At 41.1% G+C, this 27,182-nt stretch overlaps 2 protein-coding genes, 1 long non-coding RNA gene and 1 other non-coding gene across 4 annotated transcripts in view; 3 read left to right on the top strand and 1 right to left on the bottom strand.

The window, feature by feature from the left end:
* Positions 1-8,407: 8,407 nt before the first annotated feature.
* The window catches only part of LOC18017496 (probable LRR receptor-like serine/threonine-protein kinase At1g29720), a 49,361-nt gene continuing 30,586 nt past the window's right edge, over positions 8,408-27,182 (top strand). Inside the window, 3 exon segments of the mRNA XM_024155577.1 lie at positions 8,408-8,535; positions 8,614-8,791; positions 8,888-8,959. Of these exon segments, the coding sequence (XP_024011345.1) occupies positions 8,430-8,535; positions 8,614-8,791; positions 8,888-8,959 (356 nt within the window). The 5' untranslated portion in view covers positions 8,408-8,429.
* LOC112086890 lies at positions 14,091-14,197 on the bottom strand. The gene has a single exon (XR_002899744.1). It is a non-coding gene; the product is annotated as a small nucleolar RNA R71 (small nucleolar RNA).
* LOC112086687 lies at positions 19,356-22,121 on the top strand. Its single transcript, XM_024155760.1, has 2 exons — positions 19,356-20,034; positions 20,137-22,121. Exon 2 carries the CDS (start codon positions 20,139-20,141, stop codon positions 21,591-21,593), a length of 1,455 nt encoding a protein of 484 aa, XP_024011528.1. The 5' UTR covers positions 19,356-20,034; positions 20,137-20,138; the 3' UTR covers positions 21,594-22,121.
* Positions 23,702-26,436, top strand: LOC112086688. Its single transcript, XR_002899556.1, has 5 exons — positions 23,702-25,008; positions 25,090-25,438; positions 25,539-25,719; positions 25,795-25,894; positions 25,973-26,436. It is a non-coding gene; the product is annotated as an uncharacterized LOC112086688 (long non-coding RNA).

Raw genomic sequence — 27,182 nt, 5'->3', positions numbered from 1 at the left:
CTGTCTGTGTGACAGGGTCTCTGTCTGAGTGACAGGGCGTCTGTCTGTGTGACAGGGTGAGATGTCGACCTGTGTCCGAGTGACAAGGTGGTTTGGCCTATTGAGAGGCAGGATCGGAGACATTGCTGCTTGTTAGTTGCTTGTGCACTTGTAGAGTGCTTGTTTGGTTTCATTAGATTTATTCTTAATATGTTGGTGGAAATAAATGAATAAGGCAGCAGCCTGGTTTGATTCTCACTGAGTAATTCTCCTAAATTACTCACCCCTCTCTCTCTAAATTCCGATGTGCAGGTGATTGTGATTGTGATTGTGATGATGTCTGGGAAGAACTAGACGAGTAGTTCTAGTGTGGTGTGCCTTCAGAAATGGAGGAAGTTTTATTGTTTTTAAGAACTATTTCATATTTCTTTTTAAGACAATGTTTCTATTTTATTTCGGATTTAATAAGTTATTTCATTTCTATTGTAAGACTTGGATTTGGGTTTGAATTTGAATAAAGAACAACTAGTTATTTGGAATTTATTTAGTTTATGTTAGTTAATATTCCGGTTTATTTTGGTTTCCTTCGGAACCAGGAATCGGGGTGTTACAATTTGGTATCAGAGCATGGTTCGAACTAGGTGTTAAGAGAGCTAAGTCTAGAATAGTGGCAATGAGATTCGGATTTCAAAAGGAAAATGGTTTAGAAAGTTTTTTTTAAAAAGTTTTCAAGTTTTTCAAGTTCAAAGATTTTCCAAATGTTTTCAAAGAAAGAAAACCACCACCTAGACTAGCCTCTCTAGTTTTTGTTGTTCTTTTCTTTTGCAAGAAGTTAGTCTTTACGGGACCGGGCTAACTTATCTGTCTCCATGTCTTGTCAGATGCCTCCGAGGGCAAAGAATGCGCGCAAGACCCAAGCTCGTCGTTCAGGTGGTGCTGATGAGGTCACGGACACATCAGGAAGTGTTGCCCCAGTGACTCAGCAGACTGTGCCTCCAGCTCCAGTGGATCAGCAGGGAGAGAACCTTGCAGGAGGTGTGCCTGTTCAAGTGCCTCCAGCAGCAGAAGCAGCTCATGCTGCAGTCCTGGAGGAGTTGCGCCGTTATCGGGAAATGTATGGCCACTTGAACCCTGGAGTGGGAGTGAATGCTCAGCAGGAGCAGCAACAGCCGCAGCATCAGCAGCAGTAGCATGTGCAGCCCCCATTGTTTGAGCCGCCGCCTGTGGTAGTGCCGCCAGTGTTTGTTCAGCAGCAGTATGTGCCTCCACCGCCTCCTGCACCTGTCAATGTGTTTGGGCTGACCTATTATCAGGCCATGAAACATTTAAAGGATATGGGAATGGAAGCCTTTGGCAGGAGGTCTGACCCAGTGTCTGCGGATAACTGGAGGAAGAGGTTGGAGAGGAATTTTGAAGCCATGAGATGTCCGGAGGGTTACCGGAAGGATCTAGCTGTTCAGTATCTGAAAGAAGAGGCGCTGATATGGTGGGATGGTGTGGTCGAAGCTACTCAAGGTCGTTCTGAGTTGACCTACCGGGATTTCCAAGAAGCTTTTGCTAAAGAGTATTTTCCACCTGAAGCCTTGGATTAGATGGAGAGTGCCTTTGAGGACCTGCGTCAGGCGAACCGTACTGTGAGGGAGTACAAGGAGGAGTTCAATCGGTTGAGGAGGTTCTCCAGGAAGCAATTCACGCAGGCAGATCTGGTTCGTCAGTTTATGAAGGGCTTGAAGTTGGAGCTGAGGAGCAGGTGTTCTCTTAGGAGATATGACACCTTGGTGGAGCTTGTGGAGACAGCTGCCATCCAAGAGACTTTGTTTGAGGAGCTGAGGAGAGTCAGGCAGGTTCAGTCCCGTCCAAACCGTGCTCAGGAAGGGCCAAAGAGGACTTGGGACACTATGGCAGCTCCAGGGGCAGCTGTAATGTGTCAGAGGTGTGGAAAGAAGCACCCAGGAAGGTATGGCGCCCACAAGTATTTTGGCTGTGGTAGTATTGGCCACCATGAGAGGGACTGCACTGTTGCAGGCAGGGCCGGCCCTGGACTAAGGCAGGTGAAGCCTTTGATTCGGGCGCCAAAAATATATACATTGGATAAGGGCATCAATTATTAAAAATGTGTTGTAGTGCAGTGGTTTTTTGTCTAAATAGGCGGCTACAGTACAGAGTTCGAGTCTGAGGGGCAGCAATTTGTGAAGTTTTTTATTAATATGTTAAATGGGCTTTAGGCGTCCAAACGTATTGGGCCGGCCCTGGTTGCAGGGACTAACCGGTGCTACTGTTGTGGGAAGAGTGGCCATCAGAGGAGGGATTGCCCGGAGAATGCGAATCCTCATCAAGAAGTGGGAGCATTGCCAGAACCACCAGCTAAGAGGCAAGCTGTGGAACCCCGTGTTTTCGCTATCCGAGATCCCGAAGGAGCAGCACCGATCGCTGGTTAGTAATGTTTTGTGAGATTCTATATTTTTGCTTGTGAATAGGAATGTAGAATGGAAATGCATGACTAGATATAAGTAATCATGTAGGATCGATCTCAGTAGGGGGCGCGATTGCATATACCTTGTTCGACATCGGTGCCACACATAGTTTTGTGAGCCCGAGGTTGACCAAGTGTTGGACCTTCTCTGGAAAGTTCACCCCCAGGTTGAAAGCAGTGGAATCTGCTGGAAGTGAGCAGGTGGAGACCATTGGAACCCATGAAGAGGTGCCTATCTTGTTGGAAGGAGCAGATTTTCCTTGGACTCTAGTGGAAATGAAGTTGGGCCGCTATGATGTTATCCTTGGAATGGACTGGCTGAAGCATTATGAAGTTGTCCTGAATTGCCGGAAGTCGAGGGCCTATGTTCCGCATCAAGGAGGTTGGATTGTCTTTCAAGGAGTAAAGACCAACACAAGAGTGCCAGTCATTTCGATGATTCATGCCGAGAATCTTATAGAGGAAAGATGTGAAGCTTTCTTGGCGACAGTCTCTATGGTAGGAAAGGGAGCATCTAAGTACCTTGAGGAGATACCAGTGGTGAATGAATATGCAGACGTATTCCAACCATTGACTGGACCCCCGCCAAGAAGAGGAGTTGACTTCACTATCGAATTAGAACCAGGAACAGCCCCTGTTTCGAAGGTTCCATATCGATTGGCACCAGCAGAGATGGCTGAGCTAAAGAAGCAGTTGGAGGACTTGACGGATAAAGGATTTATTCGGCCAAGTAGCTCGCCATGGGGAGCGCCCATGCTATTTGTAAAAAAGAAAGATGGAAGCTTTCAACTTTGCATTGATTATAGAGAGCTGAATAAGGTGACCATCAAAAATAAGTATCCCTTGCCAAGGATTGATGAGTTGTTGGACCAGTTAGAAGGAGCTTCATGGTTCTCTAAGATTGATTTGGCGTCAGGCTATCACCAGATTCGGATAGCAGAGGAGGATATCAATAAGACAGCGTTTCGAACTCGATATGGTCATTATGAGTTTGTGGTAATGCCGTTTGGATTGACTAATGCGCCTGCAGCTTTCATGAAGTTGATGAATGATATTTTTCGAGAGCACTTGGATAAGTGTGTGATTGTTTTCATTGATGATATCCTGGTCTATTCAAGGTCGGAGAGAGAGCATGAATGGCGTTTGGGAATGATTCTGCAGAAGTTAAGGGATCAGCAGTTTTTTGCGAAGCTAAGCAAGTGTAGCTTCTGGCAGAGGAAGATGGGATTCCTTGGGCATATCGTCTCAGAAGAGAGAGTAGCCATGGATCCTGAGAAGATCACTGCAGTGACAGAGTGGCCTGTACCTAAAAGTGTTACCGAGGTCCGTAGCTTTTTGGGTCTGGCTGGATATTATCGCAAGTTTGTGCCCAACTTCTCCAGTATTGCCAAACCCCTCACCAGTTTGATGGTGAAGAATGTTAAGTTTGAGTGGACGGATAAGAGATCTCGGAGTTTTGAGGAGTTGAAGCAGAAACTCACAGAGACTCCGATATTGGTACTTCCAAGGTCAGGAATACCATATGATGTATACACCGATGCCTCTGGATCCGGGCTAGGATGTGTGTTGATGCAGGAGAAGAAGGTCGTAGCCTATGCATCTAGACAGCTCCGGAAGCATGAAGTGAATTATCCGACTCATGATTTGGAGTTAGCAGCGGTAGTCTATGCTCTTAAGATTTGGCGTGCTTACCTGTATGGGGAGAAGGTGCACATATATACTGATCATCAGAGTTTGAAGCATGTGTTCACTCAGGATGATTTAAACCTGAGGCAGAGAAGGTGGATAGAATTATTGGCTGATTATGATCTGGAAATTTCTTATCATCCTGGAAAAGCCAACCAAGTGGTAGATGCTTTGAGTAGGAGGAGAAATGCGGTTTCTGAGGCTAAGGAAACGCAGGAGCTGATAGCGACTTTGGCGAATTTGAGTTTGTGTGTCGCTGAAGTAGAGGATGATGCCGCAGGATTGGAAGCATTGGACAATGCTGACCTGCTAATGAGGATTTGTCAGGAGCAAGCGCATGATTTGTCCCTTAAGGAGATTTTTGAAAAGCAAGTGGTTGGGTACCACAAAGCAGACAATGGGACTTACATGTATAGGAATCGAGTCTGTGTTCCCATGAATGATGAGCTAAGGAAGGAAGTGTTAAGCCAGGCTCACCAGTCGAAGTTTTCTATTCATCCAGGGAACACCAAGATGTATCGGGATCTGAAACGCTACTACCATTGGTCTGGTATGAAGCGTGATATTTCTGCTTGGATATCTCAGTGTTCTACATGTCAGCAAGTAAAAGCAGAGCAGATGGCACCAAGTGGACTTCTCCAGAACTTGCCATTACCAGAATGGAAATGGGATATGGTAACTATGGATTTTGTGACGGGGTTTCCCAGGACACTAAGTAAGAAGAATGCGATTTGAGTAATAGTAGACCGCCTTAGGCCATCTCCATTGCTGATCCCCAAAGTGGGTATCATAGCAATTGTTTAATAATTTTTTTTTTTTTCGGAACATTGAAGAACCTGAATCGAAAAGTGAGCTCCATCCCTGAACTTGTAATTCGGGGTTCATCCCTGAACCCACGCACCAATCATAGCACGCCACGTACTCGATGATACTCGGATGATACGGGATCATCAGTATCACTGCAGTCATACCGTATCACTGAAAATGGGCCGATTTTAATTAATTTTAACACAAAAAAGCACACGGGCCCACTTATAAACCTGCTATGAACCTGCGATGGAGATGCCCTTACTAAGTCAGCTCACTTTTTGCCAATTAAAAAGACGGATGGAGCAGAGCAGTTGGCGCAGAAGTATATTGATGTTATTGTGAGGTTGCATGGAGTCCCAGTGAGCATAGTGTCGGATCGGGATCCAAAGTTTACAGCTAGTTTCTGGCAGGCTTTCCAGAAGGCATTGGGAACAAAGGTTCATCTCAGCACAGCATACCACCCTCAGACAGATGCCCAATCGGAGAGGACGATTAGGACCCTGGGGGATCTGTTGAGAGCGTGTGTCCTAGATTGGGAAGGAAGTTGGGAGAAGCATTTGCCTTTGGCAGAATTTGCTTATAATAACAGTTATCATGGTAACATTGGAATGGCACCATATGAGGCTCTATATGGTCGGCCTTGTCGCACACATCTGTGCTGGACAGAAGTAGAAGAAATGAGAGTGTTAGAGCCAGAACTCCTTGAAGAGGCGTCTAAGCAAGTGGAAATGCTTAAGACAAGGTTGAAAAAAGCTCATGATCGCCAGAAGAGCTATGCAGATCAGCGAAGGCAGGAATTGTCTTTTGAGGTTGGTGATATGGTGTATCTGAAGTTGAGGACCTTCATAGGGAATGATAAGCATCGAAAGATGAAGAAACTTAAGCCTAGATACATGGGACCGTACCCTATCCTGGAAAGGATTGGAGAAGTGGCTTACCGCTTGGAGTTGCCCAAAGAGTTAGCTGAGTTCCATGATGTGTTTCATATCTCTCTTTTGAGGAAAGTTGTGAGGGAGCCAGAGCTCATTTTGCCCCAGCCGCCAGCATATGTAAGGAAAGACTTCTCAGCAGCATATCAGCCTGTGGCAGTGTTGGAATTTCGGGAAAAGGAGTTGAATGGTAAGAGGAAGCCAGCGGTTAAGGTATGTTGGGAAAGGTCTGGAATCTGCGAGGAAACCTGGGAAGTAGAACAGGAAATGCGGAAGGAATTCCCGAAACTCTTTAAGGACAAGGGAGAAACCAGAGGAGTGGAAGAGAATTCGGGGACGAATTCTATGGAAGTAGGGGAGAGTTGTAACATCCCAAACCCAGCCCAATTAGAGGAGGCCCAGCAAATTCAGGCCCACTCCAGAAACCCTAATATAAATAGGGAATTAGGAGTTAATGAGCCTTATTTTGCCTCTAATTACCCTAGCCCCCAAAGAAAAGAAAGTGAGAGAGAGAAAGAGAAGCTGCACGCCGCCGAGGAGAGCTGCCGCCGCCGCTGCCGCTTGCCGAGAGAAGAAGGAGTACTCGCCTGCCTCCACCTTCTCAGAAGCTGCTTGATTCTTTTGCCTCTTCTAGTTCTCCTTAATCTCAGATCTGCTTTTAGGCCAAGGTGAGGATTAGATCTAGGTCTTTCTTCTTATCCCTTTATCTTCTTCTGGTGTGTTGAGTCTAGATCTGGTGGGACAGGTCTGTCTGCTTGTGCATCTAGGTAGATCCATATATATATATATATATATATAACTAATAAGATCTAGGATCTCATTAGAGGAAGAACCAGCATGATTGATTGATAACCTTGTTGATTGGTTAGTGATTGGTAGAAGTCCTAAAGGTCATAGTCTGTTTCTGGTATAGCAATGTGCCAAATGCAGGCTTGTTTGCTGGGTTATGTGCTGTCTGTGTGACCGTGGCAATAATCCATTCATCCGGTGGAGTGATGACCCACAGGACTGTCCATGTGGCATGCCGGGATTGGACTGTCTGTGTGACAGGGTCTCTGTCTGAGTGATAGGGCGTCTGTCTGTGTGACAGGGTGAGATGTCGACCTGTGTCCGAGTGACAAGGTGATTTGGCCTATTGAGAGGTGGGATCGGAGACATTGCTGCTTGTTAGTTGCTTGTGCACTTGTAGAGTGCTTGTTTGGTTTCATTAGATTTATTCTTAATATGTTGGTGGAAATAAATGAATAAGGCGGGAGCCTGGTTTGGTTCTCACTGAGTAATTCTCCCAAATTACTCACCCCTCTCTCTCTAAATTCCGATGTGCAGGTGATTGTGGTGGTGATTGTGATGATGTCTGGGAAGAACTAGACGACTAGTTCTAGTGTAGTGTGCCTTCAGAAATGGAGAAAGTTTTATTGTTTTTAAGAACTATTTCATATTTCTTTTTAAGACTGCTTCTATTTTATTTCGGATTTAATAAGTTATTTCATTTTTATTGTAAGACTTGGATTTGGGTTTGAATTTGAATAAAGAATAACTGGTTATTTGGAATTTATTTAGTTTAGATTAGTTAATATTTCGATTTATTCTGGTTTCCTTCAGAACCAAGAATCGGGGTGTTACATTAAGTTTACCACGTCCTGGAGACTTGGCTTTAAAAGCTTTCTTTATCAACATGTACTAATGTGATTTTGTGTTTTATTATTTGCCTTGACTCCTTTTCTGTATACATCTACTTATTCAATCAATGTGGAAAAATAACACTTAATTTATTTATTCTGGTTCTGGTTGTTAGGTCGGATTGATATCTAAAACCACACCCGCCAATATAACGGATGAAAGATAAACGATATTATGTGTTGTTTCAACGATTTTACTCTCTTTTTTGGGCTCTGGTTTTACATTTATCAATCTCAAGTTTCAGTTAATTTAAAATATTAATATACTGGAAATAACTGACCGGAAATAAATTATAGTATGATAGTGATTGAAGGATTTATCTTCGAGTTAGATCACTGTATACTCCTTTTCAATAATACTTATGACATGGTTGTTGGAACGGCTCTAAACGGGAATGTTGTGACTTTCTGTTTTTGCAATGGTAGAATTTTGATTTTTACAAAAAGCACTTTGATAAATAAGAACAAAGAAGAACATTTTTTAAGAAATTATTCTAAGATCTATCATCTATATAGTAAGAATGCATCAAATCCAATTAAAGAAGTCACTCACTGCATGAATATTCGTCCTAAGTGTTTTTTTTTTAATTAATCAATCAAACCCATAAGAAGGAGACATAAAACGTCAATCATTCATGAGCCTCTCTATTTACCGCTACAACTTCGACATCAACATTATCAACTCATTAATTTTTCATTTGTGTCAGTATATATCTCTATTCTCTAGTCGCCGACGACCCCATAAAATCCTAAAAAAGAAATATTAAACAATTTTCTATATATTATATAACCACTGAATCACTTGCTGATGATGGCATTGTGATTAACAAAAAAAATACACATACGGAGAATCATTATATCATTTCTATCGATATGTCAACCGCTTTCTTAAGTTTTCTTATATTCTTCACTATCACCATCACAATCTTCCTCGCAACTCTAGCAACATCGGCCTCTTCACCACTTCATCCAGATGAATGTATGTGAAGAATGACCATTTTCGAAACTATATATATATTGATGTTTATAATTTGTGTTTTCTGCTAAATTAATGCAGTGAATGCGCTAAAGGAGAAGATAGCTAATACACTTGGTATCAAGAGATTGGACTTAAAATCTGGAGATCCTTGCCGTTTGAGAACTCTAAAAACTGTTGATTTTGTTTCAAATAAGGATACGAACAACACCATTATTTGTGATCATTGTAACAACTTGACATGTCATATTACAGACTTGTTGGTGTCATTCTTCTGTCTTCTCTTCGTTTGATTTGTGTGTGTTTTTTTTTCACACACAAATTATAATTTTTTGTTGCATTTGAAAAAATACAGATATCTCAAGACCATGAGTCTTCCTGGGAAACTTCCGCCTCAGCTAAAAAAGCTTCCATATCTCAAGTCGATGTAAGTTTGTAACTTCAATATGTCTCACAAATATCGCAAAACAAGTTTAGTTTAAAAACGATATATTTTTGGGAAATTATATTTTTGGATAGCAGTTTTTTGAGAGAAAATTAAATAAATAAAACTTTAACTAGGTGTTTAGGGAGCGGGTACAACGCTTCCTCAAATAGTTACAATAATTAAAAAAAAAATTATTTTGATTGTTTTGAAGTTATTAATTTTTATCGCTAAAATAATCATTATTTGTATGCACTAAGTCAATGAATTATTGAATTATTTTTTTTAGCCGGAATTTCTCTTTATTATGCAAAAAATGTTGTTTTTTCTTGTTGATTTGTATATGTGTTACAAGTGTGGATAAAAATTATAGTTATAGAGCATAGGTAAAGAATTTTGTAATTTTGAAATCAAGTTTAATTTGATCTCTAAATTAGTCATTATATATACATTAAATTTATGAGTGTATATAATTTACCGTTCACCAAAGCTAGGACTTTTTTTCTGTTTAAGGGAAACAATGTCTCTTTTTGCGGTTCTTTTCTTTCTTGTTAGTACTACACACAACAACATAAAAATATAGGTAAACAATCTCTTTAGTAGTTTTAATACCATATTAGGTTTCATATCTAACATAGTCTCGAACTCTCTCACGTTTTATGGAAATTGTCTCTTATTCTTGTCGGTTAACATCTTTCTTGCAAGCATGGACACAAAATCATGTTATCATAATATAGGTAAATTAGTCATTATAAATTAAGTTTATGAATTATCTGTCTAATAATCTCTTCATGTTTTGCTGGAATTATCTGTTATTAATCAATTCTTTGGTAGTTTGGTTTTTCTTCCTCAAACTATTCATCTTTTTTTTTTCAACATCTTTGTCTTTGCTTAATTTTCTTTCTTCATTTTCATTATTTTTTAGTTTTTTTTCTTTCTCATATCTTCCTACCATTTTTTTCATTGCCTTTGACTTCTTCTTCATTATTTTTGTATTCTCTAAATTCTTCTTTTTCTTTTTCTTTTTAAGTTTTTCTTCATCATTTTCTTCTTACTTCTTCATGGTCTTCTTTGTCCTATCCAAATTTTTTATCTTTTGGTTTTCTTCGTCTCTTTTGCGTTTTTACCTTCTTCATCCTTCGATTTTTTTTTTGTTTTCTACCGGTTTTTGTCTTCAACTCCAATATCCTCATATTCCAAGCCTCATTCTTCTTCACGATTTTGTGCTACCCATCTTGTCCTTATTCTCAAGAGTATTATTTGACTTTTTCTTCGTCTTTTTAATTTTTTTTATCATCAGCTTTGTCTTTTTTTTTTCATCTTTCAATTTATCATTTTTTTCTCCTCTTTTCTACTTCTTTCTTTTCCTTATTCTTTTTTTTCTTCTACTTCTTCATCGTTTTCAAATACTCCAACATTTTTTATTTTTATTTTTTTCTTCTTGTTTTTTTCCGTCTATAACTTTCATCTTATTTTTCAACGTCTTCTTATTCATTTACTTTCACATATCTAATAAATATACATCAGATTGTATAATAAATATTAATTTCCAGAGTTTAGTTACACAATCCTTTTACATAAATGTACATACAATCAGAAGGAGCTCCCTAGTTTCTCGACTAAATATCTTGGTATTTTAAAATTTAAATTTTATCTTTGAACTATTGAATGACGATTTAAGTAATGTTTTAGTCTTCTAAAATTTATCTTACGAGCTTAGTGAGGTTTATCATTGATGCTTATTTATGTACGTTATAGTTTTTAAGTTGGTTTTGATTTTAATATTTAATACGTTCACTTCGAAGATGTCTCCACTACTAGAAAACATGAAATTGGCGACTGCATTTTACGACTGTTTTAACAGTCGTTAAGTTTTACGACTGTATCACGACTACTCCATGACGGAATAGTGACTGATTAATAGTAGTCGTCAAACAGTCGCTAATTAATATTAAATACAAACAGTCGTACTTTAGTCGTTAATTACCGACCAATGTACGACTTATTTGTCGAGTCGCTTAATAAAAAACACGTGTTTTAACTTTTGTGGTAGGTGTACTGGTTTTTTACGACTAAAACACGGCAGTAGCTATTTAGACGCAAATCAGTAGCAAATGAGTCGTAAAATTTTCTATATATACAGACCACGCATCTTCTTTCCATTCACTCACAATCACAATCTATAAGCTCCGAAGTTCTGGAGAGCGTTTCTAGATATAATGTGTGGAAATTTCAGTAATAATAATAATAATAGAGAGTGGATGTATAAACGGATCGACGAAGAGACGAGAAATTTCCATTCGGAATTTGTATCCGGAGTAGAACAATTTATGAATTTTGCGAACAACCAGACGCTAACACAGAGTAATGGCAGTACATTTTACTGTCCTTGTAGTGTTTGCAAAATTAATAATTTTTTTCCGGGAAAAAAAATTTGGAACCATCTCTTTAGTAAAGGGTTCATGCCAGATTACTATATTTGGTATAAGCATGGGGAAGAAATTACTATGGATTATGGAACTAGTTATGATAATACAACTCATTTAAATTGGAGTGAAGAAGATATGGGTAATATAGTAGGAGATAGATATGTGGATATGGTGAATGATGCATTTCATGGTAATTATCATCAAGATGATACATATCATCAAGAAGATAGTTATCAGAATGTACAAGAACCGGTGCTTAACCATCCTCAACAATTTTATACGACTTGTTAGAAGCTGGAAAAAAACCATTATATGATGGTTATCATGAAGGTCACTCGCAGTTATCTTTAGCTGCTCGGTTCATGCAAAATAAAGTATATTATAATATGAGTGTAAAGTGTGTGGATTCGTGGGCATCTGTGTTTACAGAGTATTTACCAGAAGGAAATCAGTCAACCAGGTCACATTACGAGACAGAGAAATTGATGAGAAATTTGGGGCTTCCATTTCACAAAATTGATATTTGTATTAATAATTGTATGATCTTCTGGAAAGAAGATTAAATGTGGGAGGAGTGTAAATTCTGTCACTCACCAAGATATAAGCCTAACGAAGGACGACGTTCACGAACCAGAATACCATATAGTCGTATGTGGTATCTACCTATTGGTGATAGATTTGAAGAGGATGTATCAGAGCCAGAAGACTGCAGCGGCAATGAGATGGCATGCTGAGCACCAAGCAAAAGAGGGTGAAATGTGTCATCCCTCTGATGCTGCAGAGTGGCAATATTTTCAAGATTTACATCCCCGGTTTGCTGAAGAACCCCGTAACGTTTATCTTGGATTATGTACATGATGAGTGGAGATTTTGACTCATTCTAACTTGTGTTTACTAATTGTTTTAGGAGTTTTTGGAGTCTTTTCAGGAAGTTTCAGGTGACTTGGAGGCCTTATCAAAGGATTGGAGTGTTTAGGAGGCATTGGAGCAAAAAGAGATGAATTTGAGCAATAAGGAGCTATTTCACACGTTTTTGGAGAAATCATCCCCGGAGCACCTGCTCCCGGTTTGGACCCTTCGTGGAGCACCTGCTCCAGACGGGAGAAAAATAAGGAAAACATCTTTACCTAATCTCAAGCCGCGTGAAAGGAATAAAAGGAGTCCAAGCCGCCTATCTTTACTACTACGCTTTCTTTTTACAATTTCCTGAACCATAGAGTTTTTACTTGTAAGCTTTTGGGAGAAGAAATCTGCTACACTTTGAGAAGAATTCTGAATCCTATTATCTCTTCTGCGATTTTAATTCATGAATTCCTTTCCATCTGTTTCTGTGTTTCTTTTCTCCATGTCTGAGTAGATCTCTTAGCTAGATTAAAGCGTTCAAAGGATTTCATGAGTTAAAGGATTAGATGCAAATAGGGCTTGATATCTATTGTCTTCACCATTGTTAGACTTAATGCTTAGGTTGAATTGATCACTCAATCTGCGATTTTAGGTTAATCTATTCATCAAAAGTGTAATAGGTTGCTAGAATAAACATTGGTGAGCGATTTGTCCTTAGCCAACGACAGTTGAAGTTAAGGCAAATCGTGAACAGATCAAACCTGCTAGCTAATGCTTGTCTGCAATTTTCTAAGTTCAAACGACAGTTTAGGATTTAGGTTGTTAGACAAAGTTATCGAGATCACGACAGTGGATCGATAAGCTTTTCTGTTTGAGTTCGAGACTTGCGTTACACTTGTGCCCTGAACAGTCATCTGATTCTTATCTCTGAAATTCCTGCGAATTGCTTTGGTCTAGTGCTTGTTTTAATTTGAATTTAAATCGTTGTTTGCCATTCTGTTTACTTTTTAGTTTTTGAAACAAACCATCTTTCGTCTTAGCTTTAATTCAATCCTCACAAATTCATAGAGTAACACTGGTCCTCTGGATTTCGAATCCTTTATATTACAACTACATCACTGTTCTATTGCAGTACAAACTAGGAGTATATCTAGTGAGAATCAAATTTTGGCGCCGTTGCCGGGGACCAATTCGTTACCTTTGATTTTTGGTTTGAAATTCAGACTAAGGCTTTACTAATTTTTCTCTCTTGTTCTCTTGTTTGCGTGTGTTTCAGGTGTATGTCAAACATATCCACAAGGAGCAACTGCACCGATCTTGTTTCTTTATCAAACACCGATCTAGCAAGAGTCGAGCGAGAAAACAGACGTCAAAGGCCTATTCAAGCCAACATGGGCGATCAAGGCAACAATGGCAACATGGCTGTCGAGGTTCAACAGCTTCGACAACAATTGGAGCAGCTGCAAAAGGCGCAGCAAGACAGGGAGCAGCCACAGCCTGCTATTGGAGACAAGGACAGTCCGCATGCTTACTATCACAACAGGGCTGCAATTGCTCCTCCAACCATTCAGAGGCAAGACTTTGAGATCAAACCTCAGCTGATCTCATTGGTGAAGCAGCACCTCTTTCATGGGCTTCCTGCTGAGATTCCGATGGACCACATCGAGAATTTTGAGGAGATTTGCAGCACGACTGGATCAAATGGGATACCAGCCGATTTCTTGAAGTGCAAGCTTTTTCCATTCTCACTTGCGGACAAAGCTTTGCGCTGGCTGAAGTCATTACCACCTGGATCATTGACTACATGGGAAGAGTGCAGATCAGCATTTTTGGACCATTTCTACACTAAGGCCAAAACTGCAGCTCTGAAGAACAAGATCTCGTCGTTTAAACAGAAACCTGGTGAAGCTTTCTGCGAAGCTTGGGAGAGGTACAAGGAGTACCGAAGAGAGTGCCCTCACCATGGGTTCTCTGATGAGCAGATCCTGTCAACCTTTTATGATGGTGTCAACTGGGATTACAGGAATGCTTTGAATGCAGCTAGCAATGGCGATTTCATGACTAAGTCCAAAGAAGCTGCTTATGAGTTGATTGAGAACTTAGCTGCAAGCTCCAGCAACAAATCCCAAGAGTATGACAGGTCTAGCAAATCAGTTCATAGTGTGGAGTTGAGCAAAATGGATGAGCTTACAGCAAAGGTGAATCTGCTGTTGAGAGAGAACCAGAGATCTGTGCATTTTGCTGATGAGGTTGGTGATGCACCTCTTGCTCAAGAGTTTGTAGATGCAGAGAATAATGATCAGATGGAGGTAAATTTCGTGAATGGACAAGGGTATATGCAGAATCGCAGTTTCAACAACTTCAGAAGCCACCCGAATTTATCCTACAGAAGCAACAATGTTGAGAACCCTCAGGATCAGGTCTATCCGCAGCAAGGAGTGCAGAATCAGTCAGGATTTCAGAAGAACTTCTCCAGCAACTTCCAAGGAAAGCAGTTCATCACCAATCAGAATCGATTTCAAGGTGGAAATCAGCAGAAGTTGCCTTTCACAAGTCTACAGCCTTCTTCGAGTTCCTCAAATAACTCGCAGGATGAGCTGAAAAACTTGATGCAACAACTGCTGGTTAATCAGCAAAAGTCTTCCATGGAGATTAATGCCAAAGTGGACACCATGTACAATGATTTGAATGGCAAGTATGAGGCTGTGTGGACTCATGTGAAGAAGCTGGATGTTCAGGTAGCTCAGACTGCAGAAGCTGTGAAGAGATCACCTGGAACTCTCCCTGGAAAAGGTGAAAACCCCAGGAATGAGTTTGTGAATGCTATTGAGCTTAAAAGTGGGAAGACTCTACATGCTGCACCAACAAGCTCTGTCTCAAAAAAGACGAAGGAGCACTCTTCCTCCATCGGAGCACCCTCTCCAAAATCTGGAGCACCTGCTCCAGACGTAGATTTGACGAGGGAGCACCCTGAGCCAACGACGGAGCACCTGCTCCAGCCACCTGCTCCAGCAAACATTCCTGCAAGAGTTTACACGCCTAAGGTACCTTACCCAGTTCCACCAAAGAAGTCTCGCAAGGACTTAGAGGATGCAAAGTGCAGGGAGATGCTGAAGGATTTGACTGTAAAACTCCCTCTAGCTGATGCTGTTCAGATGATACCAGCCCTTAAAAGATACATGAAGGGGTTAGTGTCTGGGAAAGCTGTTGAGAAAGAGAGTGTCATGATGGTTTCGAAGGAGTGCAGTGCTGTGCTTCAGAACAAAGTGCTGAAGAAGAGAAGTGATCCAGGAAGGTTTGTTCTCTCAGTCAGGATTGGGAATGTATTGTTTGCAAGGTCTCTCTGCGATCTGGGTTCAAGTGTGAATCTGATGCCTTACTCTGTAGCCAAGCGATTGGGTTACACCAGATTCAAACTGACGAAAATCTCGCTGGTATTCGCTGATAGATCAACCAAATTCCCTGTTGGTATACTTGAGGATCTGCATGTTCAGATAGGTGATACACTCATTCCAGCAGATTTTGTGGTTCTGGAGCTTGATGAAGAACCCAAGGATCCTTTGATATTGGGTCGATCCTTCTTATGCACAGCTGGTGCAATCATAGATGTGAAAGAAGGAGTGATAGATCTCCAGCTGGGAGATATGGTGGTGCGATTTGAGATGAATAAACTCTTCAAGAAACCAATGCTGGACGGACAGACATTTGTCATAGATGATGGTTCAGGCATTGCTGAAGAGGTTGCTGAAGAGGTTTTGGCCATCAATCCTCTCGAAGTTGCACTCACCAAAGCTGAAGGAGAACATGGGTATTTGAGTGAAGAAGCTGATGGGTTTGCAAAAATGCTGAATGCAAGCACGAAGATGCAAAGGCAGGTGGCGTACATGAGCTTAGAAGGCAAGGAGAGCTCACCTGCAGAAATAGCCGACGGAGCACCTGCTCTGAATCCTGGAGCACCTGCTCCCGACGGTTTGATTGATGGACCTTGGAGCGAATTGAGAGCTCCGAAGCTTGAGCTCAAACCCCTTCCTGTGGGGCTCAGGTACGCGTTTCTAGGACCCAATTCGACATTCCCTGTGATAGTGAACTCTGAATTGAACAATGTAGAGATTGCCTTGCTTCTTTGTGAAATTAGAAAGTATAGGAAAGCTATAGGATATTCACTAGATGACATTCCAGGGATTTCTCCTGATCTTTGCATGCATAGAATACATCTAGAAGATGAATCAATGACTTCTGTAGAACATCAGAGGCGGTTAAACCCGAATCTACAAGATGTTGTAAAGAAAGAGATAATGAAACTTCTAGAAGCTGGTGTGATCTATGCAATTTCAGATAGTAATTGGGTTAGTCCGGTTCATGTAGTTCCTAAGAAAGGTGGCATCACTGTGATAAAAAATGATAGGAATGAATTGATACCAACTAGAACTGTTACTGGGCATCGAATGTGCATAGATTACAGGAAATTGAATGCTGCAACTCGCAAAGATCATTTTCCTTTACCATTTATCGATCAGATGCTTGAACGCTTGGCTAACCATCCTTATTACTGTTTCTTAGATGGTTACTCAGGTTTCTTTCAGATCCCAATCCACCCGGATGACCAGGAGAAGACGACATTCACATGTCCTTATGGCACTTTTGCATATCGCAGAATGCCATTTGGGTAGTGTAATGCTCCAGCAACATTCCAACGCTGCATGATGTCGATTTTCACTGACCTGATTGAAGACATAATGGAAGTTTTCATGGACGATTTTTCTGTCTATGGAAGCTCCTTTTTTGTCTGTTTGTCTAATCTGTGCAGGGTCTTGCAGCGGTGTGAGGAGAAGCATCTGGTGCTTAACTGGGAGAAATGCCATTTCATGGTAAGAGATGGGATCGTGCTGGGACACAAAATCTCAGAGAAAGGGATCGAGGTGGACAGGGTAAAGATCGAGGTGATGACGAGTCTGCAGCCACCAACATCAGTCAAGGGGGTTCGCAGTTTTCTGGGCCATGCAGGTTTTTACAGACGCTTCATCAAAGAATTCTCGAAGATTGCCAGGCCCCTGACGCAGCTGCTGTGCAAGGATGTGAAATTCGAGTTTGATGATGCATGTTTGGAGGCATTTCACAGGATAAAAGGAGCTTTGGTCAGCGCTCCTATTGTCCAGCCACAAGATTGGGAACTACCTTTTGAGGTCATGACCGATGCTAGCGATTATGCAGTGGGAGCAGTGCTGGGACAGAGGAAAGAAAAGAGGCTCCACGTCATTTATTATGCTAGCCGAACACTCGACGAGGCTCAGTGCAGATATGCCACAACTGAAAAGGAGCTTCTTGCAGTGGTTTATGCTTTTGAGAAGTTCAGGTCTTACCTTGTTGGGTCGAAAGTTGTTGTTCACACGGACCATGCAGCTCTGAAATACCTGTTGACGAAGAAGGACGCCAAGCCAAGGCTCCTTCGATGGATCCTTTTGCTGCAAGAGTTTGATTTGGAGATTAAAGATAAAAAAGGGATTGATAATGGTGTTGCAGACCACTTGTCGAGGCTGAAGATAGATGATGACATTCCACTAAATGACAGCCTTCCTGATGAACAAGTTTACGCCATAGAAGTTTCTGGGTTCGACGAGCACCTGCTCTCCACCGGAGCACCTGCTCTGACGAGTTTTTGCAACCAAGTTGACATAGATCGGCATTCTGGTTTCCCATGGTTTGGAGAGATTGCAAATTACCTTGCTGCAGAGCAGGAACCTGCAGGTTTTGTGGGAAACAAAAAGAAGAAGTTTCTAAAGGATGTAAGGCACTACTTTTGGGATGAGCCTTATTTATACAGGCATTGCTCTGATGGAATCTTCAGAAGATGTGTAGCTGACGAGGAGATACCAGGAGTGTTGTTTCATTGCCATGGATCCTCTTATGCAGGTCACTTCGCCACTTTCAAGACTGTGTCGAAAATTCTCCAATGACGATGTTCCGAGATGCAGCGAGTTTTATCTCCAGGTGTGACACATGTCAGAGACAAGGGAACATCAGCAGGAGGAATGAGATGCCTCAGAATTTCATCTTGGAAGTAGAGATTTTCGATGTGTGGGGTATAGACTTCATGGGACCTTTTCCACCATCTTATGGGAATGAGTATATTCTGGTGGCAGTTGACTATGTATCAAAGTGGGTGGAAGCTCTGGCTAGTCCCACAAATGACGCAAAGGTGGTTTTAAAGATGTTCAAATCTGTCATTTTTCCCAGGTTTGGTGTGCCGCGAGTGGTGATTAGCGATGGAGGCTCTCACTTCATTAACAAAGTCTTTAAAAAACTTGTTGAAGAAGAATGGTGTAAGGCATAAGGTGGCGACCCCATACCATCCTCAGACGAGTGGGCAAGTTGAGGTTTCCAACAGGGAGATCAAGAACATTCTGCAGAAGACTGTGAGCACCACAAGGAAGGATTGGGCAGTGAAGCTTGATGATGCTCTTTGGGCATACAGAACAGCTTACAAAACACCTTTGGGGACTACACCATTCCACTTGGTGTATGGAAAAGCATGTCATCTTCTAGTGGAACTTGAGTACAAAGCTGCTTGGGCAGTGAAGCTGCTGAATTTCGATGCAAAGAGTGCTCAGGAGAGGAGAGTAATGCAGTTGCATGAGCTGGAGGAAATTAGGCATCTGGCCTATGAAAACTCGAAGATTTACAAAGAGAGGACAAAAGCTTTCCATGACAGGAGAATCCTCAACAGAAGCTTTGCACCAAACGATCAGGTATTGCTCTTTAACTCTAGATTGAAATTGTTTCCAGGGAAGCTGAGATCAAGATGGTCTAGACCATTCACCATCAAGGAAGTTCGACCATATGGAGCTGTAGTGTTGCTGGACACTAAAGGAGGCGAGTTTGTTGTCAATGGACAGAGGTTGAAACCATACCTTACTGGTCCAAATATCGCAGAAGGTGAATCAGTCACCTTAAGCGATCCTCTTCAAGCCTAAATGGCTTTCCAAGTCAAGCTAATGACTTAAAACAAGCGCTTGGTGGGAGGCAAACCACCAGTCAGAGTCTCTAACTTTGTGTCTTTCAATTCTTAGCTACTAACTTTGTTTTTTTTTTAGGTTCTTTCTTTTCAAAAAAAAAAAAAAAAAAAAAAAAAAAAAACAAGATAAAGCAGGTAGAGAGGTTTTCAGCGATGGAGGTGAAAAGAAGAAGAAGGAGGGAGCAACCCACCGGAGCACCTGCTCCATCTGCTAGGTTGGTTGCTCACCACGTAGAATTTGACGAAAGAGCACCACAGCCCCCACCGGAGCACCTGCTCCAAGGGGTGCTCACCACGGACAATGCGACGAACGAGCACCCTGCTCTAGTTTGGAGCACCTGCTCTGCCAGGGTGTTTGGCGCTTCCAGGTAAGTTTTTTGGAAAATTGGAGTTTTAATGGGAACGCAGGGGCTAGTGTGCAAATTTTACCAAAAAATTTATTTTACACAGAATTTTACCCTACCTGAGTTTTCCTTGGTTTCTTAACTTGAGTTTTGCGACCCATAAACACCTCCTCCTTCCTCCTTTCTTTTTCACCATACTTGATACTTGAGCTCAAATCCCAGATTTTTCAAAACTTCACCGATTTCAACGTTTTTGAGTCTAAGTTCATCGGTTTTTCGTCCTCTCTCCGTTTCTGCAACCAATTTCGACACCCAGCAAAGGTATGACTCGCAATTCCCTTTTTAATATTTCGGCGAAATTTTAAAAAAGGTGCTTACTTCTATCTGTCTGTTGATTTCGACTTATGCGCATGTTGTTGAGGTTCTAGAGCAGCATCAGCTTACATCTATGTGATTATCCGTTCTACATACACACATGCAAAACTCTGCTCGAAAAATTAGGTTGGAGATTTTCTATGGGCTTAATTGTTTTCTTCTTCAATGTTGTTCCAGGAATGCCTCCCAGAACAATGTTCAAAAAGAAGGGAAAGAAGAAGAACGGTGAGGGAAGTAAACCTACCCCATCGACGTATCCATGGCCTCGCGAAGAAAACACACTGATCGAATTACCTGATGAGTTGATACCCGAACAATCGGACGAGCAGTGGGACCAAACGGACTCGTTCTATTACAACAAGCTGCTCAACATCAAACTGCAACCAACCTTAGTGATGTGCACAGACACACTAAAACGGTTGGGAATCTTCGATGAGGTGAGCATCATCCTGCGCAACACGAAGCTGACGCAACTCGCTTTCGAGGACGACGATCTCTACCCTGATCTGGTCCGCCAATGCCTCGCATCTGCAAAGTTGCGGTACGCAAATCCGACGAAGCCAAAGGCCGATGAAGCAACTTTCACTTTCTTTGCTGAAGGGAAGCGCTACAGCATCGACATGGCAACGTTTTGCACTGCTTACGGGTTTCATGACGAGGATAAAGAGCTGCGTTTCCCGAGTAAGTTCGAGGTTGCCAACCAATTTTGGCAAACCATCGCCTCCGGCCACTACAAGTCGAACACGGCAAGCATATCAGTCATTCGCCACCCAGCTGTTCGAATCTGTGCGAAAATTTTCAACAACATGCTGTTCAACCGTGATTCTGGGAATAAGGTAGCGCTGGATGTTTTGATGTTGCCTTACTTTGGTTGTGGTGATTTGGTTGCAGACTCTTACAGCGTCAGCGTCCCGGTCGAGCACAGTATCAACTTTGGAGTTCAGCTGGCGCAAACCATATGCGCAGTGAGGACCAAACCTTTTGGGAGTTCGCAGGTCATTTACATTGGGAGTCTCCTCACAGCGCTTTTCACTTTTGCTCATATTCCTCTTCGGTATGCTACAAAAGATGTGAGCCGAAGGAGAATGGATACAGCCCATCTGCTGACTTCAGGTTTTCTATGCGATGAGAACACCTACAGCTACAAAGGTGCTTACGGAGTTGCACAGCGCACGCCTCTCCCAAATCCTGCCATGACCGCACTAAACACTGCAGCTAACCTGCGTTTCCTGATGGAGGTGCCACTTTTAGCTGATGCAGCACACGACGGAGCACCCGCTCCGAATTCTGGAGCACCTGTTTCGAGTTCCGGAGCACCTGCTCGCGCCAGTTCTTCATGCTATCCACATTCACCGCAGAGAGATGAGGAGCTGCCTGACTACGTTTCAGCTGATGCTGGTGAGTTCGATTTGGCTCCTATCTCTGATGATCCTGATGATGCAGAGTTTCGGAGGTGGATGGTCGCGTCTACAAAGAAGAACAACAGCCTCATGAAGAGGTTGTTGCAGATGCTTACCAGTGGATATCGTAGCAGCACAGCGACCGCAGCCAGTTCTCCGGAGAGGCACCCGAGACGCAGACGTCGCACTGGTGGATCTGGTAGTGAGAGCCCGGAGGACACCACCACTCACTGACCGCTAGTAACATCTCTCTACCACCATTGTACTATCCGCTTTGGTTTCTTTTCTTTTATTTGTTTCGACAGGATTTTTCTCTGCTCCTATTTGTACACCAGGGACGGTGTATAATAAGTTCGGGGGAGGATCTTGTCATCTTTTGCATTTTCTTGTGTTTTTCTTGAGTCGGTTTTAGTTTGTTTCTTTGAGTCAGTTTGTTATATGAGTCAAGTCAAAGCTCGTGGGAATTAGGACCAATTCTATGATGATTTCAGACCATTTGTGAATCTTGACCACCTTCTTCTAGTGATTATTGCTGCAGAATCATCTAGATCGACTAATGGAAAATCCAAAGACAAAGCAGTAGATTAGAGGAGCCCAAAATTCTTGACACATCCAATGAACCTGAGCTAATTTTTGAGCCTTTCATTTTCCGCATCGATCAGGTTAGTGCTCATAGGGCTTGACTCCTCATTCTTACCTGACAAATAAAGACCTGTGTGATAGATTTGGTATTCCTCTCTTATGTTCTAAGCATTGTTTCAGGCTGTTTCTAAAAAAAAAAAAAAAAAAAAAAAATATGATCAAAAGGCAGAAAAGATTGAAATGATTTTCTTTTAGAAGTAAAGGGTTAGGAAAATTTCCAGGGATCCCATTATTTTACTTCTAAAGTGGAATGATCACACAAGGGATGGAAGCGAGGGGTAGGAAAATTTCCTGTGACCCCATTATTCGCCTACACCTTTGATATATGATGAGGGGACAAACCGGGGATTCGGTGGCAATCCACATCAATACTCGCGTCTTTGAACCTTGTTATATGTGCCAAAAAAAAAAAAAAAAAAAAAAACGAAACAGCTTGAAAAGTGAATAAGTTCGGTGGAGAGGAAAGGTACTTTTGTGTAGTATGGTCAATTTGTTGAGGTATAAGTATGGGAACGAGTCTAGAAGGTCCTTAGCACTGGTTTTATCGATGAGACTCAGCAATGATGGGACATGGATGATGTTATGAAATTGAGGGACTAATCTGGAAAGCTGCAGCGTCTACGGAGAAGTACATGGAGGTTAGATTTTTGATTGATTTTGCAGCAGATTGTCACATGCCTTGGTCAGGTTTACGGTCTTTTGAGTTTTGCGAGTTCCCAGCTTTATCCAGTCATTCTTTTGGAGTTGAATTTGAGTTTGTTTGAGGACAAACAAGGATTCAAGTTCGGGGGAGTTGATGAGTGGAGATTTTGACTCATTCTAACTTGTGTTTACTAATTGTTTTAGGAGTTTTTGGAGTCTTTTCAAGAAGTTTCAGGTGACTTGGAGGCCTTATCAAAGGATTGGAGTGTTTAGGAGGCATTGGAGCAAAAAGAGATGAATTTGAGCAATAAGGAGCTATTTCACACGTTTTTGGAGAAATCATCCCCGGAGCACCTGCTCCCGGTTTGGACCCTTCGTGGAGCACCTGCTCCAGACGGGAGAAAAATAAGGAAAACATCTTTACCTAATCTCAAGCCGCGTGAAAGGAATAAAAGGAGTCCAAGCCGCCTATCTTTACTACTACGCTTTCTTTTTACAATTTCCTGAACCATAGAGTTTTTACTTGTAAGCTTTTGGAAGAAGAAATCTGCTACACTTTGAGAAGAATTCTGAACCCTATTATCTCTTCTGCGATTTTAATTCATGAATTCCTTTCCATCTGTTTCTGTGTTTCTTTTCTCCATGTCTGAGTAGATCTCTTAGCTAGATTAAAGCGTTCAAAGGATTTCATGAGTTAAAGGATTAGATGCAAATAGGGCTTGATATCTATTGTCTTCACCATTGTTAGACTTAATGCTTAGGTTGAATTGATCACTCAATCTGCGATTTTAGGTTAATCTATTCATCAAAAGTGTAATAGGTTGCTAGAATAAACATTGGTGAGCGATTTGTCCTTAGCCAACGACAGTTGAAGTTAAGGCAAATCGTGAACAGATCAAACCTGCTAGCTAATGCTTGTCTGCAATTTTCTAAGTTCAAACGACAGTTTAGGATTTAGGTTGTTAGACAAAGTTATCGAGATCACGACAGTGGATCGATAAGCTTTTCTGTTTGAGTTCGACACTTGCGTTACACTTGTGCCCTGAACAGTCATCTGACTCTTATCTCTGAAATTCCTGCGAATTGCTTTGGTCTAGTGCTTGTTTTAATTTGAATTTAAATCGTTGTTTGCCATTCTGTTTACTTTTTAGTTTTCGAAACAAACCATCTTTCGTCTTAGCTTTAATTCAATCCTCACAAATTCATAGAGTAACACTGGTCCTCTGGATTTCGAATCCTTTATATTACATCTACATCACTGTTCTATTGCAGCACAAACTAGGAGTATATCTAGTGAGAATCAGTACATATGGATTCAATCCATTTAGCATGTCTCGTAATCATTCGTTATGGCCTGTGATCTTGACTCCTTATAATTTACCCCCTGGTATGTGCATGAAGACTGAGTACTTGTTCCTCACAATACTGAATTCTGGGCCAAATCATCCGCATGCTAGTCTCGATATCTTCCTCCGGCCTCTTGTCGAGGAATTAAAAGAATTATGGTCAACTGGGATCAATGCATACGATGTCTCTTTGCAGCAGAATTTCAAATTAAAGCCTGTGCTGATGTGGACGATAAGCGACTTTCCCGCGTATGGCATGTTGTCAGGATGGACGACCCATGGTAGATTGGCTTGTCCAATTTGTTTGGACGATACAAAGGCATTCTATCTGCCTAATGGAAGAAAGACGTGTTGGTTTGATTGTCATAGAAGGTTTCTCCCTCATGGTCATCCATTACGAAAGAATAGAAAAGACTTTTTGAAGGGTAGACAAGCTATAAATGAGTCACCACCAGAGTCTTTGACAAGTGAACAAGTTTATAGTGAGCGCATCGAAACTGTCAATCCTGCAAAAACGTCTGACTGCGGTGGCAGCGATCATGAAAAAAAGATGCCTGGATATGGGAAGTGGCATAACTGGCACAAAGAAAGTATATTTTGGGAGTTGCCTTACTGGAGGAACCTCAATCTCAATCTTGATGTGATGCATATAGAGAAGAATTTCTTTGATAACATCATGAATACTCTAATGAGCGTGACGGGTAAATAGAAAGACACTATAAAGTCAAGATTGGATATAGAAAGATTCTGTGATTGGGCACACTTGCATCTTGATAAAAATGGGCAAGCTCCTTTTCCGGTATACACATTGGAAGAAGCTGAAAAAAGAAGATTATTGGAATGTGTGAAAGCAGTACAATTCCCAGACGGTTATGCGTCAGACTTAGCTGCTTGTGTTGATATTGAAAAAGGAAAGCTTGCTGGCATGAAGAGTCATGACTGCCATGTTTTTATGGAACGGCTACTTCCATTTATCTTTGCAGAACTCTTGGACCGTACCGTCCACCTTGCATTATCAGGTACTTTATAGTCTATTTAATAGTACATGTAAAATTTCTGATTATAGTAATTTATTTATAATTGAACTTTAATATATTTAGGTGTTGGAGAATTCTTTCGTGACTTATGTTCAAGAACTTTGCAAAAAAACAGGGTCCAAATCCTAAAACAAAACATAGTCCTAATCTTATGCAATTTGGAGAAGATTTTTCCACCATCATTTTTCGACGTAATGGAGCACTTGCCTATACATCTTCCTTATGAAGCTGATTTAGGAGGTCCTGTGCAGTATAGGTGGATGTATCATTTTGAAAGGTTTTTCAAAAAACTGAAAGCAAAAGCGAAGAACAAAAGATATGCATCAGGATCGATTGTTGAATCATATATCAACGATGAAACTGCTTATTTTACGGAGCGCTACTTTTCCGATCATATACAAACAAAATCAAGGTAAACTCCAAATGGGTAATTCATATTTATAAGTCAATATTGGCAACAGGATAATTTCATATTAACATGTGTTTATATTTATTATGATGTAATGGGACAGGTTAACAAGATTTGACGAAGGTGAAGTCCCTGTATATGATGTCCCCGGAGTTCCTGATATATTTACTCACGTAGGTCGGCCAAGTGGGCAAATGCATGAAATATGGCTTTCAGAAAAAGATCACAAAATTGCACATGCATATATTTTTGCGAAATTGCGATTACTTTCAACCATTTGAGAGGTATATCGAATTTCATCCTTGTCAGATATATAATCTACAATCATTTCTTGTATAATATATGTTTGTGGTGGACAGGATGTTCGAAGATTACATTTGCACAAAATATCCACAACTCTCTGATAAAGAAATTTCTGCAAAAAGAGCGGATGAATATCCTTCATGGGTGAAAGATTACGTATGTTTTCTATATTTTAACTAACTATGGACGTTTTCCATCGACGGATTAATAATCAATCCATATTTACATGTGCAGGTTACTTACTGGAACACTACAAATCCTTTTCCTATTTGGGTTCAGGATTTAGTTCACGGACCGGTCAATAAAGCCAAAACCTGGCCGATTTACTTTACGAGAGGATATTTGTTTCATACACGGCACCATGACATGGGACGGAAGACATGTAACTTTGGAGTGTGTGTTAAAGGAGAAAACTACACCGATGCATCTGATGAAGCTGATTTTTACGGGATCTTAACTGATATCATACAACTCGAGTATGAGAGGATGACAAAACTGAAAATTACACTTTTCAAATGTGAGTGGTATGACCCTGTTATTGGTAGAGGCACTCGAAGGAGCAATGGTGGTCTCGTTGACATTCTTTCATCAAGAAAGTACAACAAATACGAACCATTTATTCTAGGTAAAAATGATATAAATATACAAATCAATACATTTAATGTATTTATTTTTTAAATTAGATTTGTATTGTACAGCCTCCCAAGAAGATCAAGTTTGTTATATTCCATATCCATACCGGAAAAAACCAAAGCAGCTGTGGCTAAACGTCTTAAAAGTGAATCCAAGAGGGAATATTTCAGGACAATATGAAGACAAAGAACGAACTCTCTTGCAACAAGATAATGATGATGGTGTTATGCTGACCACAATTGAAGATATCGTTGTTGAAAATCGAGTACACAGGATAAACCCAATAAATCTCGATTACGATGTCGGAGATGCAGAACCAGAAAATGAATTTAGGTGTAATTTGTCATCATCAGATGATGATGATGAAGATGAAGAGGATCCTTACTAATATGTGTCTGTTTATGAATAAAATTGCTGGAAGAAATTGTTCTATTGTAAGATAACTGTGTTGGTTTTTTTAAAAAAAAATTAGAAATTTTACGACTGATTTCCGACTCTATTACTACTAATGGCCCAAAATTTAACCCGCAAAATAAGCCCACCTCTAATCTCATTATCAGGCCCATTATTTAGACTAAGCCCATTAATATTTAGTCGTTTACACCTTAATCCCGGAAAATCCCCAAATCGATTCTCATAACCTAAACCCTAATTTCCCAGAAAATCCCCAATTTCGTTCTGATCTTCCCCAAACCCGAAACTATCGATCGATCTTCCCTAATTTCGACCGAAATGCACCGATAATCGATACTAGCCCATCCGTAATCGACCGATATTCCCTTAATCCTCCCGATAAACCCTGAATCGATCA

The sequence above is a fragment of the Eutrema salsugineum genome, unplaced genomic scaffold (genome assembly GCF_000478725.1).
Source record: "Eutrema salsugineum unplaced genomic scaffold, Eutsalg1_0 scaffold_2, whole genome shotgun sequence".
NCBI lineage: Eukaryota > Viridiplantae > Streptophyta > Magnoliopsida > Brassicales > Brassicaceae > Eutrema > Eutrema salsugineum.
The sequence above is the reverse complement of the archived record's forward strand: the minus strand, read 5'-3'. Positions and strand labels throughout refer to the sequence as shown.

What these genes read in the sequence shown, in the direction of transcription:
- LOC112086687 (XM_024155760.1), top strand. Translation starts at nt 20,139, where the DNA reads ATGCCTCCCAGAACAATGTTCAAAAAGAAGGGAAAGAAGAAGAACGGT.